The sequence below is a fragment of the Columba livia genome, chromosome 6 (genome assembly GCF_036013475.1).
Source record: "Columba livia isolate bColLiv1 breed racing homer chromosome 6, bColLiv1.pat.W.v2, whole genome shotgun sequence".
NCBI lineage: Eukaryota > Metazoa > Chordata > Aves > Columbiformes > Columbidae > Columba > Columba livia.
This window is the reverse complement of record NC_088607.1, coordinates 16,273,427-16,286,783: the sequence shown is the minus strand read 5'-3', so window position 1 is coordinate 16,286,783 and position 13,357 is coordinate 16,273,427. Positions and strand designations below refer to the sequence as shown.

At 37.3% G+C, this 13,357-nt stretch overlaps 1 protein-coding gene across 4 annotated transcripts in view; it reads right to left on the bottom strand.

Annotated features, from left to right (window-relative positions):
• Window positions 1–1,714: 1,714 nt before the first annotated feature.
• The window catches only part of LOC102095037 (adhesion G protein-coupled receptor A3), a 274,552-nt gene continuing 262,909 nt past the window's right edge, over window positions 1,715–13,357 (bottom strand). For all 4 annotated transcript variants that reach the window (XM_065067261.1, XM_065067262.1, XM_065067263.1 and 1 more), the window contains 2 exons: window positions 11,068–11,163; window positions 1,715–7,868 (listed from right to left, as the gene is read on the bottom strand). In XM_065067261.1, the coding sequence (XP_064923333.1) occupies window positions 6,647–7,868; window positions 11,068–11,163 (1,318 nt within the window). In that variant the 3' untranslated portion in view covers window positions 1,715–6,646. The remainder of the gene's footprint in view (window positions 7,869–11,067; window positions 11,164–13,357) is intronic.

Sequence of the window (13,357 nt, the reverse complement as noted above, 5' to 3'; positions counted from 1 at the left end):
GGAAGCCCATACATCAATGTGAATTATCATAGTTAAGGTACAGACTTCCTACAGACTGTAATGAAGGACTTCTTGAGTTCAGTCTGCTCCTTCTCCTAATGCTCCTACATCTTCATAGTGATGACAACACTTAAATACTTTGGAAAATAACCTCAAATAAGGAGAATCTCCAGGGAAATTCTCTCAAGCCACCTCTTTCTTTCTAGCACTCAACACAGGGAAGAACAGAAAACCGGGTTCTGTGTTGTTAGAAGGCTTTGACCTCAAAATTCTTCTGAAAAGGCTTTCTTTAAAAGTTCTAGAAAAAATATGGAAAAGAAGGCTTACAGTCAAATGACTGGATTAATTGATCACACATTTAAAGAACACTAAATATGCAGAATCAAAGCCTAGGCGTTAGAAAGCAGCACGCACTCACACAGAATCACAGAATGTTAAGGATTGGAAGGGACCTCGAAAGATCTCCTAGTCCAATCCCCCTGCCGGAGCAGGAACACCTAGATGAGGTTACACAGGAAGGCGTCCAGGCAGGTTTTGAATGTCTCCAGAGCAGGAGACTCCACAACCTCCCTGGGCAGCCTGTTCCAGTGTTCTGTTACCCTCACTGAGAAGAATTTTCTTCTCAAATTTAAGTGGAACCTTTTGTGTTCCTGTTTGTACCCATTACCCCTTGCCCTATCATTGGTTGTCACCGAGAAGAGCCTGGCTCCATCCTCGTGACACTTGCCCTTCATATATTTGTAAACATTAATGAGGTTACCCCTCAGTCTCCTCTTCTCCAAGCTAAAGAGCCCCGGCTCCCTCAGCCTTTCCTCATAAGGGAGATGCTCCACTCCCTTCATCATCTTCGTTGCCCTGCGCTGGACTCTCTCCAGGAGTTCCCTGTCCTTCTTGAACTGAGGGGCCCAGAGCTGGACACAATATTCCAGATGTGGTCTCAACCCTAGCTAAGGGCAGTTAAAGTCAATAATTTGTAGGTCATGTCCTTTAGAGCCCCTATAGACTGCAGCAGTCTGAGGGTAGGCCCAGTCAAGGCACACATGTCCTAAGAAGAGGGGAGACTTTTCACAGTAGTGTAGTGGGATATATTTAGTGGCTAAAATTGGCATCTGTACTGAACTGCTTACTTTCTAGAAACAGCAAAAAGTGCCCTTATCCCTTCTTAGAATAGCCATCCTTCCCAATTTTTCAAATACAGGGCCCTGAAGAGAGAACTATTTAAAAAAAAATAATTAATGAAAGCTGTTATTGTGGACAAACACACTTTCCTCAAGCTTCTTTGCTGATAATATTGCAGCCATTTTGGCTGAACTATTTAAAATCACCCAAGGGCAGTAACTGCTGAGGGTATAAATCAAGTTAAATGGTTAACTTACGGCTATGTTCTAATTAGTAGAGAACAAGGTCTTACAATGGAAAGAATCAGGGAATAAGTGACTGTAAGTGCTTACAGCTCAGTAACAAATGGGCTAACAAAAGAAAGTACTGTAAGAAGAATATGAATAATATGTAAACCTCATGAAGTTTCATCACCTCATCTTCCCCCACAGTTTCCCCCTAACCTCAAAATAAAATCCTTTTGCTGCCTTCCTCAGGTGTTATTGGCTACCTGGGAAACAAATAAAGAAACAAATGAAAGCACAGACTATGCTGGACAATCTCACTCGACAGTGTACTGCAGGTTAAGGGGAACAGCTGGAGCAGAATGACAGGCTGATGGAAACAGTCAGTCATTTTATTGTTCAGACTGCAAGGCACTACAGAATTCAAACAGATCAACATGTAAAAAGACAGTAACACCTATGGGGTATACAGACACCATGTTAACAAAAAACCCTTACCTCTCTGGCGTGGCCAACTGCATAACATTAAGGCAGGATATTGTCTGAGGTTGAACTCTTATAGAGCGTGCAAACCAAATTTCAACCTGCTTTGCAGAGAAGTGAGCCCTATAATACTGTCCTGAGTTCAGTGATGCTTGCTTGTTTCCTCCTGAAAAACATAAGTAACAGACTGGCAGGATAAGGCAATAGGGATTCACTTGCACCTTCACAGACCTATTAACAGGGAACAAAAAGCCATGGTTTACATAGTCAAGGCAATTTGTAGAATAAGCTTTCTTAGCAATTCCATTGCTAATTAAAAAAAGGTCAGCTGGGCACAGCAAAAGAAAGCAAACAACCAAACCAAAAACCTGCCCTCCCTGTAGAGTGAACTGCCTAGATAATCATGTTACTACTGAAATTGCTTGACTGAAGCCAGGCAGTCAGCCTTTAAACCCAGCTGATGGCTCCTGATTGAAACAGCTGTCTCCTACAGGTTCTTTCTTAACTGGAGGATACTGGTACAGGAACTTGAATTCATGTTCTGGAGAGGAAACTGCTGAGCTGCTAATGCCTTAATCAGCCTGACATTTCTTGTCATAGGCAACAAAAACTCAGTGAGAGTACAGGAGATCTCCTTTACAGAGAACCATACCCACCTTCCTTTTCTCTGTGTCCATGCAAAGAAGATTCTATGTTAAACAGGTTACTGGCCTGATCCTGATGACTGCTTTTTTTTTTTTTTTAAATAGTCAGGTGGACAACCGCCCTGTGTCAAACATCTCTTCATTGTAAAAAGGCATATGATTTACAGAGGAACCTGTAGTCACAGTCAGCTTTGTAAACTGTGTCTTCCCAAGATCCATTTCAGATTTTCAGGGCATCCAGGATGCTTAGACACATGTTCCAGCACAGGATGAAGCAGCTCTGTGACAGAGCATCCAAAAAAGTCTTTTCCAACTTGGACATTTCTGGTCATTTAACTTTGTTGTTCTGTGTCACTCTCATTTCAGCTAACCAGGAATTTTAGGTAAGCTAATTTTGCCTGGATTTGGCAGATGTCTGTAGGCAGCAGATCTACTAGGCAGGTAGTTTTGGTAGGGAGCTGGAGGGAGGAGGAGTTACACTGCTTAAAGCCACTTCCATTAGGTTTACCCACCTTCAGCTCTCAGTGTTTGAGTGGAGGTTGCCTGTTTGCCTGTGTTGTCTATCAAAGGTGGCCTTGACTTTGCTTTAAGCACATACTTTGCCTTTGGTTTAGACAGAAAGAATGCTTCGGAGCCACACCGAAGGCTCCCTTGGTGGGTTAACGTCCAGATAGGGTGCCCACAGGGTAGCTGGCAGGCAGCTGTGTGTTGAAGGGAGAACATGTGTTTATGGCCACTGACTGAGGCTGCTCAGTCATATTAGCGCAGACACAACCAACAGGGTCCTTGGGAATTGCATATATGATCAGGCATAAAGTGCTAAAAAGGTTTGCTTTATTTTAACACCAAAACTCTGGGTAGGAATTCTTCTTGTAAACAGTCTATGTGACTTAAAATGGAATCACTTAGATGATCTGTAATTTGATCGTGAGAACTGGAATTTCTATATGCAGAGAAGAACACTACAGCATCAGAACGTATTTTTATCCTGGTAGTACTGTAATAACAACCCTTCAGATTTCTGTTGATTGCATCATTCTCCAAAAAATAACTTTGGATAAAATTTATTTTGCTTGATCTCAGACAAAGTGAAGAGTAAAAATCTGTTCAGCCATTTTTATGTCATCAATGAGTCACCAAAACTAACACTGACTTTGAAGCATGTTACATGGATATTCTGTGAGGAATTTACTAGGACAATGTATATTTTATACTGCAGTTATTTCATTGACTTTATTTTTATAGAAAAAAAATATCAGATAAACTAGTAATGGTTCACTGACTATTAATATAATTCACCAAAACCCCAAAATAAAACAAAGCCAGACTCCCAAAGCATTTAAATTATTTCATTTATCTCAAGGAAAAAAAAAGTCAAAAGCACAAAAAGCATTTTGGTCAATTTGATGTTACAAAACATTTTTATATTTATTTAATATCATGTTCTCCTACTGTGTAGTTATACTGTATATTTTCTGAAAAAATAATATGCAAACAGATTATTGCATAACACATCTTTTCCAAATTAGCCCAGAAATATTCACTAAATTATCTTTTCAACACAATAAGAAAAGTGTTTTAATATTTTACGTTTAAATTCCAGAGATTTTTATCACATAAGATATTCTGTGGAATGCAGCACCTATTTACTTCTTTGTAAGCCGTTATGAAGATGGAACTAGCCTCTCAGACAAAATAACAGAGGTGATTAAAACACAAGTTGAATAAAGCAGCTCACCGAGTGGGTTCTTGCAGAGTAAGTATTTCACTTGGCTCTGTGTGTGGAATATTTTGCATAATGGTCTACAGACCTCCTAGGGTTTTGCTATTACAGAATATACATATATGTAGTGCTGAGACACAGAGAAGTAGCATTTTACATTATGTCTATGCTTGTTTAGGTCTCACTGTCTATATGGAATGAGTAAAAGTAATATTAAAAGAAAATAATGATTAAACAAAAAATATTTCATTATGCAAACAAAGAAAAATACTGTATTTTAGAGACAGTTCAAGCATATACAGCATATACATAATAAAGCTCAGGCATTTCTTTTTTTGTATTAGCTAAAGAAGCAGTCATGAAACTGTAGTATATTGGCTTAAAACTTGACAACCACCTAGTGCATTCTTCTTGCTCACCTTTAAAAAATACACAATCTGAGATGGATACATTGCACTGCTGGAGTTTACAATATATATTTCAAATTTACAAAAATACAGAAAAACAAGATTTCTTGCACTCAGATACTGAGCATTAACCCTTTGAGTACTAATTCCCACCTGCAACACTGCAGAACACATTCATCTGACTAACATGTTTTTATAACATTCTAACAATCACAATTTTCATTTTTATGTACACTATTAGGAAATGTATTCCTACATATTAAAAGAAAAGCTAAAGAATAATAAACTGCTAATAACAGAAAAACAATGGGTTGAAGTATGCTAAAATTTCTGCAACATATACACAGAGAATTGCAGACTGATGATCTCTTCAGGGAATTTTCTATTTCCTCTCTGCAGAAATGTAGCAATTACATAAGCCCGTGTTAAAACATGACAGCAAACTTTCTCACATGTGGCCATACAGAATTGTGCTTTTTCTCTTATTTATGGATGCACTTTTCACTGTAGACATTTTTCTCTCAGCTCTACACTCCTATTAATTTTCTGTGATCCATTATTATTCTGCACCCTTCCCATGATGAAAAAAAGCAGTTTTAGTTCATATTGGGATAATTATGATTCAGTTCTGTACTGTGAGTAGATGCTTTGTGTCCAGATGTTCATGGAAACATGAAAAAATTTCTTGCCAAGAGCTTTGTTAATAGAGAATGGTACTGACCCTGGAATGCCCTTCAATTCAGCAGAAATCATGAACATAAAGGACTTCTCTGAAGGTTAAATTTGCATTAAAGGATGAAGACAATCTGAAATTCGCTAGGGGACAAAATGTGTTTTCAGAAAACAAGTGGTGAAATTAACAGATGGACTCTAAGAAGGTGTATTTTTGGAAAACGACTGAACTTTCTTCTTTCCTGGCAACTCTGGACTACACTGATCATGTAACTAAATAGACATCATCATATATACAGTATCTCTGAACTAGAATAATCTATTTTAAGAAAATAACTGTAGTCCTCAAAGAGTTAATGATAAAACTGCTCTACCTTAACAGATGTTGAAAGATTATTGTGAAACAGCTTACAGATTTGTTCAAAAGGCATACTTTACAAAGAAGTGTAAAACTTAAGACAATTGCTATTACACCGCATAGTGTGACATACAATGAGTAGTGCATGCTCTGTAAAGACATTAGAGTGGACCCTTATCAAAGCTATCATATAACCTTATACAAAGGATTGTGCCACTTAAACTAGTGCAGAGTGATTTTTTTCTGTAGATTTCTAATGCTCTAGATTATATCAATAGGGTTTTTCACAGCCTTGTACAACACTTTTTTTTCTTTTTTTTTTTTTTTTTTTTTTTTTTTTAGCACATGTAGCACTAGAAAACAGCAAATGGTATACCCTGACGTATGTCATGCAAAATACAACCAATACAGCACCATAGATGTAACAGAGACATTACCTAGCACTTCTCTCCAACAAGAAAATGGACGAAACAGAGACTGTACATTACACGATTTTACAGGCCATATGCTACAGAAGATCTTTAGAGGCAGTATCACTTTTGTAGATCTAAAAAGCTCTAATTTTATAAAATCCTGTTTATAATTTCTATCATAGTCACTTTTGATTAAAATTCATGGCACAGTAATATTTTGCTACAAAAATAAATAAGTAAAAGTTTAAGATGCTGATATGTTTATAAAGTGTCTGAATTTACTACAGAAAAGTGAAAATGATGTAATTCTAAAAAAATGTTGCACTGTGTAACAAAAGGATATTGCCTCTCATATTCAATTGTCTAGACTTCATTTTCTAATTATCTTTCAGAATAATTTTATAACTTTCTTTTAAAAATAACTTCACTTTAAAACTGTCAATATCTCTCTCTTTTAGACTCAATAAGAAAATGGAAATAAATGTGGAAAAGCTGTACTATTTACTGATGAGCTACACAAATATGTCACCTTACTTAGTTTGGAATAAAAACAAAGATAACAATGGTTTAGGGGGAGAAAAACACATTGTGATGGCCCATGAACTACACAGTAGTTTCATTTTTCCAAGGACCAGTTTTGATGTTTCCTGTACTATCTGAGCTGTATATCATGGCTTCATGCACATTTCCCTTGAGAATTCCATTGTGATTCGTCGTATTAAATGGCAATGACTGTGTCCGTGGGTGCATTTCAAAATGAGCTGGATGGTGCACAGTGTCACTTTCTGGCATTTTAGCACAACTATATATTACAGTACTTGCGTCGCTACTTTCAGGCTGGTTGACAGTAGGATATGGATCGCTTTTCGAACAGCAGGCCCGTCTGTGACCTGACTGGCTGTCATGCGTACTGTGGGGACTGTCTGTATGGGAGCTGTGGATACTGCCATCGATACTTGAAGGAATGTGATAGGCATATTCTCTTTCACCTGCAGACCTATGCCGACTGAAATAACGTGGCTTAGTTCTGCTTTTCAGACATCTATGGATGTGCATATTGGGTCTGAAGGTTCCCTCGTTGTGGACATGAATGTGAGCTTCATCATCGAGTAGCTGATCACAGTGCATTTTTGCACAACATGGTGTCACAGGCGAAAGGCAGTTAACGTGATTTTGAACGGCTTGTAGGTTAGTAAGTTTGCAGTGGCTAGCTGCTGGGTGATTGAACGCAGCTGTTTTGTTAGGACATGGCGATTCCTGGAGACAAGGTGCATGAACTTGAGTGTCACCGTTAACATTAACCTTAGGGCGCACATTAACCTGAACAGAATAGGTGTTTCTTCTAGATGGGCAACAGGACCACCAGCAATGCCACACATCATCTCGTTTTGCACAGTGATGGATCAGGATGAAAAGCCCCAAGGTCACACAGAAGGCTCCGTAAAGACAGCTAAATATCATATCCAAGAAATGACCTTGAGATACTGCAAGGGCTCCAAAGGTCCAAGTGGCAGTAAACAGGAACAAAGTGAATGCTGCAGCTCGCAGCTGAGCCTTAAATGAATGCTCATTTTCCAATAAGGAAGAAGAAATCATGGAGCAGGTTGCTTGGGGAACGGACACAGAGTCTGTAATATGACCATGCCCCACCTCAGTACTTGGCATTCTCTGTGGATCTTCTGTCTTTTCCTTTAACTCATACTTGCGTTCAGGATGGCGCTTCAGTTGTACATACGTGCAGAGAAAGTAAACACAGGTGACTAGCACAATGAACGCTACTGGGCCATAAAAAGCACCAAGACTAGGCTCCCATGCCATCCAGCAACTGAAAACAACAAAGAAAAGACAGTCAAGAACATTTTATAGCCCACATCAGATGTGATGGACAACAGACTGATATGAAACTGGGCTTTGTGACTAACTTGCATGACCCAACCATCTCTCAGAAGTTCAGATACATTCATTGTGAAGAAAGGGAGTGTATCTTTAATATCAATTAAGCTGAGACATCACTTTCATATTTTTTAATAGAATAAAATGTCTAGTATAATTTACAGGACATTAAAACTGAAAATTCCCAAGAAATGTAGGTCAGTTTAGAATCTAGAATAGCAGTGAAGTATAAGACCATTTATGTCAACCCTTTTTTTTCTACAACTAAAAATGTCAGCACTAATACTTTGATTAAAAAGCAAATGAAGCATAGTTTATACAATCTTTGTGAGCAATAGAAATGTACAGATTTCAATGGTTTGTATCAATTAACATTGATACAAACTCCTAAGCCTGAAGATTGTTGTTACAGAATTTTCCTATTGCCAAAGTAGAGAACAGCCTGAGTAATAAGAAAGGCTGAAAAAAGACTTTTGGTTGAACAGTCACAGATTTCTGCAGGGAGTGGACCCAAAAGATATATGTAGTTTCTGAATTCTGAAGAGTTTCTGAAATTCCTGGGAGTTAATTTACATCAGTTTGAATGCCCTCAGCAAAATGAACTGATGGTCTCCTTGTGATATACTGGTAGTATAATATTATTGTAGCATGGATCATTATTTGCTTTAAATAATATGGCCATAACTGTTTTAGAGCAGCTTAAGCTAGTTCACAGGCCAGTGTGAGCTGAATAAGCCTTAGTCAGCTGCATAATTTAGTAGCAGTCTAACAGGACCATCCTGAGGATGAATGATCTAATCAAATAAACATACGAGAAGAAAATACTTCTGACTAATGAAATCCCAAATGGAAACTGGGAGAACTTGGGTCAGGGGAGGAAGGAATACTTGCCTAGTTGATCTGCTTTTAGCTACGGTTACAGACAGGCTACTGAGCTGGCAGCATAAGGTAGTACAGCTATTATTAGGTTCTTATATTCTGAATATTGCATGGATTTCTAGAAAGAGGAATAAGCTACTTTCCTTATCTGTTGGACTAGTACAAGAAGTAATGGGATTAAACTGCAGCAAGAAAGGCTTAAATCAGATCTTTCAAAACGTTTCCTAGATGTTAGGATAATTACAATAATAAACTGTTGGAATAAAGTGCGGTATATCAGTTATCGGAGCATTTAAAGCAGCCCAGAAAAATAACTGTCAGGAATGGTTTGGATATAACTAATTTCCCACTGGGTCAGAAAACAGACCAGGTGATCTGTCATGATGCATTTCAGCTCTAGAAGTGACACTGTGTGACACTTCATACTCATTTAGGCTTGTGTGATTGGTTGCAATCCCTCCAGTACAACAAGGAACCTTCTGATATCCCATTCTTGTCAAGCCAGGAATCATCTACCACTTACTCTAAAAAGGACAGAATGAATTTTTCTTGCAGGCTGAGAACGTCTCTGCTAAAAAGAGGCAGTCCCACTGGGTGTTTAGCACAAGAAACTGCAGCATAGCCACTTAAAATTTTTAAAATCAGAACCTTAAACAAAACACACACATGTTTTTTGATGAACTTAGAAACACTCCAAGGAGTATATATTTTACTGTCAGACATGCACATGAAAAGATTCCTTGGAAGATATCTGTGAAAAGACAGGTAAGTTACCACCTATGTTTAATTGGATAAGTAGAGAGTACAAAGCCACTTGAATACTTGAAGTACATTTGAATGCTGCATATTTTATACAAAGTGGAGAATGGAATGCTCCCCAGTGGAAGAGTCTCTTGGGATGCTCTTATTTCAAGTGGAATCTCGGTGTGGATCACTTAAAAAATCAGTTCTGTAAAAAAAAAGTTACAGTTTGTGCCTCTACATTTACTGTACTAATACTATTAAAAATGAATAAGGCACATAACTCACTACGCTGCTGCTGAGCTGTCTTTTTACTCAGTCTTATAACCATCCCTCACCTGTGCTTTGCTTTCTGTTCAGACTGTGGTACCAGGTATTGATTTGCTATGAATAAACATGATTAAAGAAGTATAACCTCTGTAACTGTGCCAAAATGAAATATGTCTCACATTTATGAACATAAATAATTGAGTCTTTTAACCTACTGTTGATTATAAGTGATTGTTTAATTGGATAAGTTTGAATAAATATATGAATATGAGTTGGGCCTTAAGCAGAGCAGTTAGCCATGTTATGTACTAATTTATTACCAGAATTAAAATTTCAATTACCTATAAAAATGCCTTTAAGGAGCAAAATGCTCACTTACAAACCATTCTCCTTTGTTTCCGTTTTTCTTACCCAGAACATAAGTAGTTTCAAATGTAATAAAATAGACGCTCAAAGCAGCAACTCAGTGACGTCCTCCAGTGCATTAATACTAGTGTGGGCAGAGTCCTAATATATCCATTAGTGTGCCAGTCATTGCCATGCTGATCATTTACACTAAAAGTATTTAACTTTGAAGGCTGATTTACTTTCTGCTACACTTTTACCGAAAGACTTATTGTATTTCACTGATATTGCAGGTTTCCTGACAAGAATGAATAAGCTGTGATGCCTGGACAGCTGGTGGAGGTACACTGAACACTAACACACTAGTGCACTAGAGGGCTATGTCAAGATTGCAAGACATCGTGCTTGGAATGTTTCAAGGTGGTGAAAATCCAAAATAACTGGTTTTTATGGGAGAGATGAGGGCAGAAGGCAGTGTGAGGATTTTCACTTTTCCTTTTTTCATATAATTATTTGTAAATTACTTTAAATAAGTCAACTGAAGGATATCAAGTCAAGGTAGATAATGAATTGGAAGTTTTAATTAATTACTATCTCCATTAAATATGCTATTCATTAGGTATTTTAAATATTCTTTCATTTACTCAGATGTGAATGAGGAGTAATTCTATAAATGAAAAGTGCTTCTGTTGACCATAATGGAGCCAAATTGGTAGAGGTAAAGCAGCAAGCCCCAGATTAACACATTGCTCTTTCATAGCTATTATTTAATAAAATTTCATAACAAATGTCATCCCACATGGCATCTGTACCCTTTATGAAGTCAGTTACATCTATTGGCATAAGAAAAAATATATGTTTTCCTTAAAAGTTTGATGATGATAGTTTATACTTACTATGGTGCATTGCCTTCAATCCCATAATTATTGATATTGGTTGCTGCTGTAATTCCACATATAATAAAAGGAACTCCACCACTAATCAGGTAAAATCTGTTGAGAGATAATAACAGATATTCTAATTTGCCCAATTTGTAGCTGAATACTGCTTTTTAAATAATTGTACCTTCTTGAAGTATCTTGAGTATACAATATTGCTGAAACATTAAACATGTCCCTAAAATCAGAAAAGCAAAGAATAAAGTATCATTACAATAAACACTGTAATTTATGAAGTAAACAGCAGAAAACAAATGCTTATATGGACCCACTTTTAAAAATCGCTTGACTTTCTTTAGTAAAATTAGTTACTATCACAGTGATATGAAGAACAAACATTGTGCAATGAAAGAACCTACATTCCAAATAAAGTTATTCCATTCATCTAGATATTTCTATTTAATAGTTATTAGATATGTAAGCAGTATAAATTAAAATCATTCAGACAAAGCAGCTGTATTCACTTTAACCTGAAAATGTTTCCAGGGAAATTCAGCGAAATCACAGAAACGTTTTCCTAATTCCTGAATGACAAGACGGATGGAGTTCAGCTGGGCAAAGAGAAAAGGAGCAGTCCATTTGGCAATATATTTTTTTTTTTCCCTGCACAGATAAGCAATCTGGAGAAATCTGGAGGATTAAATATCACTTTATATATACCCCACTTTTCGCTCATTCAATACCCAGCCTTGCAACTGCATTAAAACATGAGGGCCTCTAGGACTTCAGGAAGATCTCATATACATCCAAGAAGAATGTTAATGTAAGTGTTAATACTTCTGTAAGGACTTGTATTCTAAGACTGAAATCACATAGTTCCACACCTCTTAACTGGTTAAATGCCACTGAACTACTTGGAAGTGGCAGTCATTCCAATGTATTTTTAGACTATACCAAAGTCCTTGATTATGTCTCACAGAATCCTGCATTCCTGGTATCCTGCATTCCTACGTCCAAATTCAGCAAAACAAACCATCATCACATTTTCCATTTAGAGAAGCAACACAGAAAACTATGCATGGAGAACAGCACTTCCACTGCTGTGGTCTCTGAGGTAGAAAGCACGGGCCCTGACACATGTGAGGCTACAGCTGGAAGGAATGCTGCTCACTGACAGATGGGAAAGTGTTCCACCACACCTAAGAAGCCCAGATGGTTCTCTGGACATCCTGACTAGTTTCCTGGATTAACCAATGTTGTTCTGTCAGTAGACAAAATTACTTTTAAAGCCACTTCTCTGGTGTGGGAAACAGAATGCAAGAATACAGATGCTTCCCAGTCACTGCTATTATGTTGTCTGCCAGGACTAAGAGAAACCTGTTAACATGTGGGACATATTCTGACCAGAATCTGGCCACTAGTTTTCTATACTGTGTTAGAAATACTGGGAAATTTCAGAGTCATTGCAAGGCAGGATTTTTACAGAAACAGAGATATAGTAAGATTAAATAAATCAGTTTTTAAATCAAACCCAGAATTAGTGTTAGAATTTCTTAACCTCTTTCCCCCACCTCCTTGTGAAGCAGAATTGGAGACCAGATCTCAGAATATTTCATGTTAAGTTTTACAGTCAATCTTTGTCCTAATGGTCTAAGCTGTAAACAGAGCAGAGAAAATAATCCTCCACATTCATGAAAAAACCCTTCAGATTTTATAACTTCAAAGTTATTAAATATATATTTTTTCTTCAAACTTGGCTTATTCTGTAGAGCTCAACAAATTCCAATGAACAAGCTGCTTCCTTACAAAATTCATTCATTTACTGCAGCTTAATGATTATACATGTCTTTTGACTTGAGCATGTTGAATAAGCTATCTTAATCGCTTATTATTTTTAACAAAGACATGTTCAACGATATTTCAGAAATTCAGGAAATGACTAGGGTAAGCAATGAAGCACAGAAAAGTTAATCCCAATTTATTTAAGAAATAGGAAGGAGCAGAAAAATAGGAATACGGAAGCCAGTATAGGAAACTCCACTTCAAACTCATCTGAAGTGATTACACCATAGAACTTAACTACAATGCAGCCTATAATTTCATTTCTTGCAGTGCTGCCACTTCTTACAGATTGGATACATATATTTAAATAATATCCTTTTTCTAAAGTCTCATACAAACCAGTATTTGGATGTTAGTTAATCTACTTGATATCTCACACTTTCAGCAGGCTGCTGAACGCTACAACAGTGGCATCAGATGTTCTGGAAGCACTTAGCTACACAGTGCTTCAGAAATGTGCCAAAAT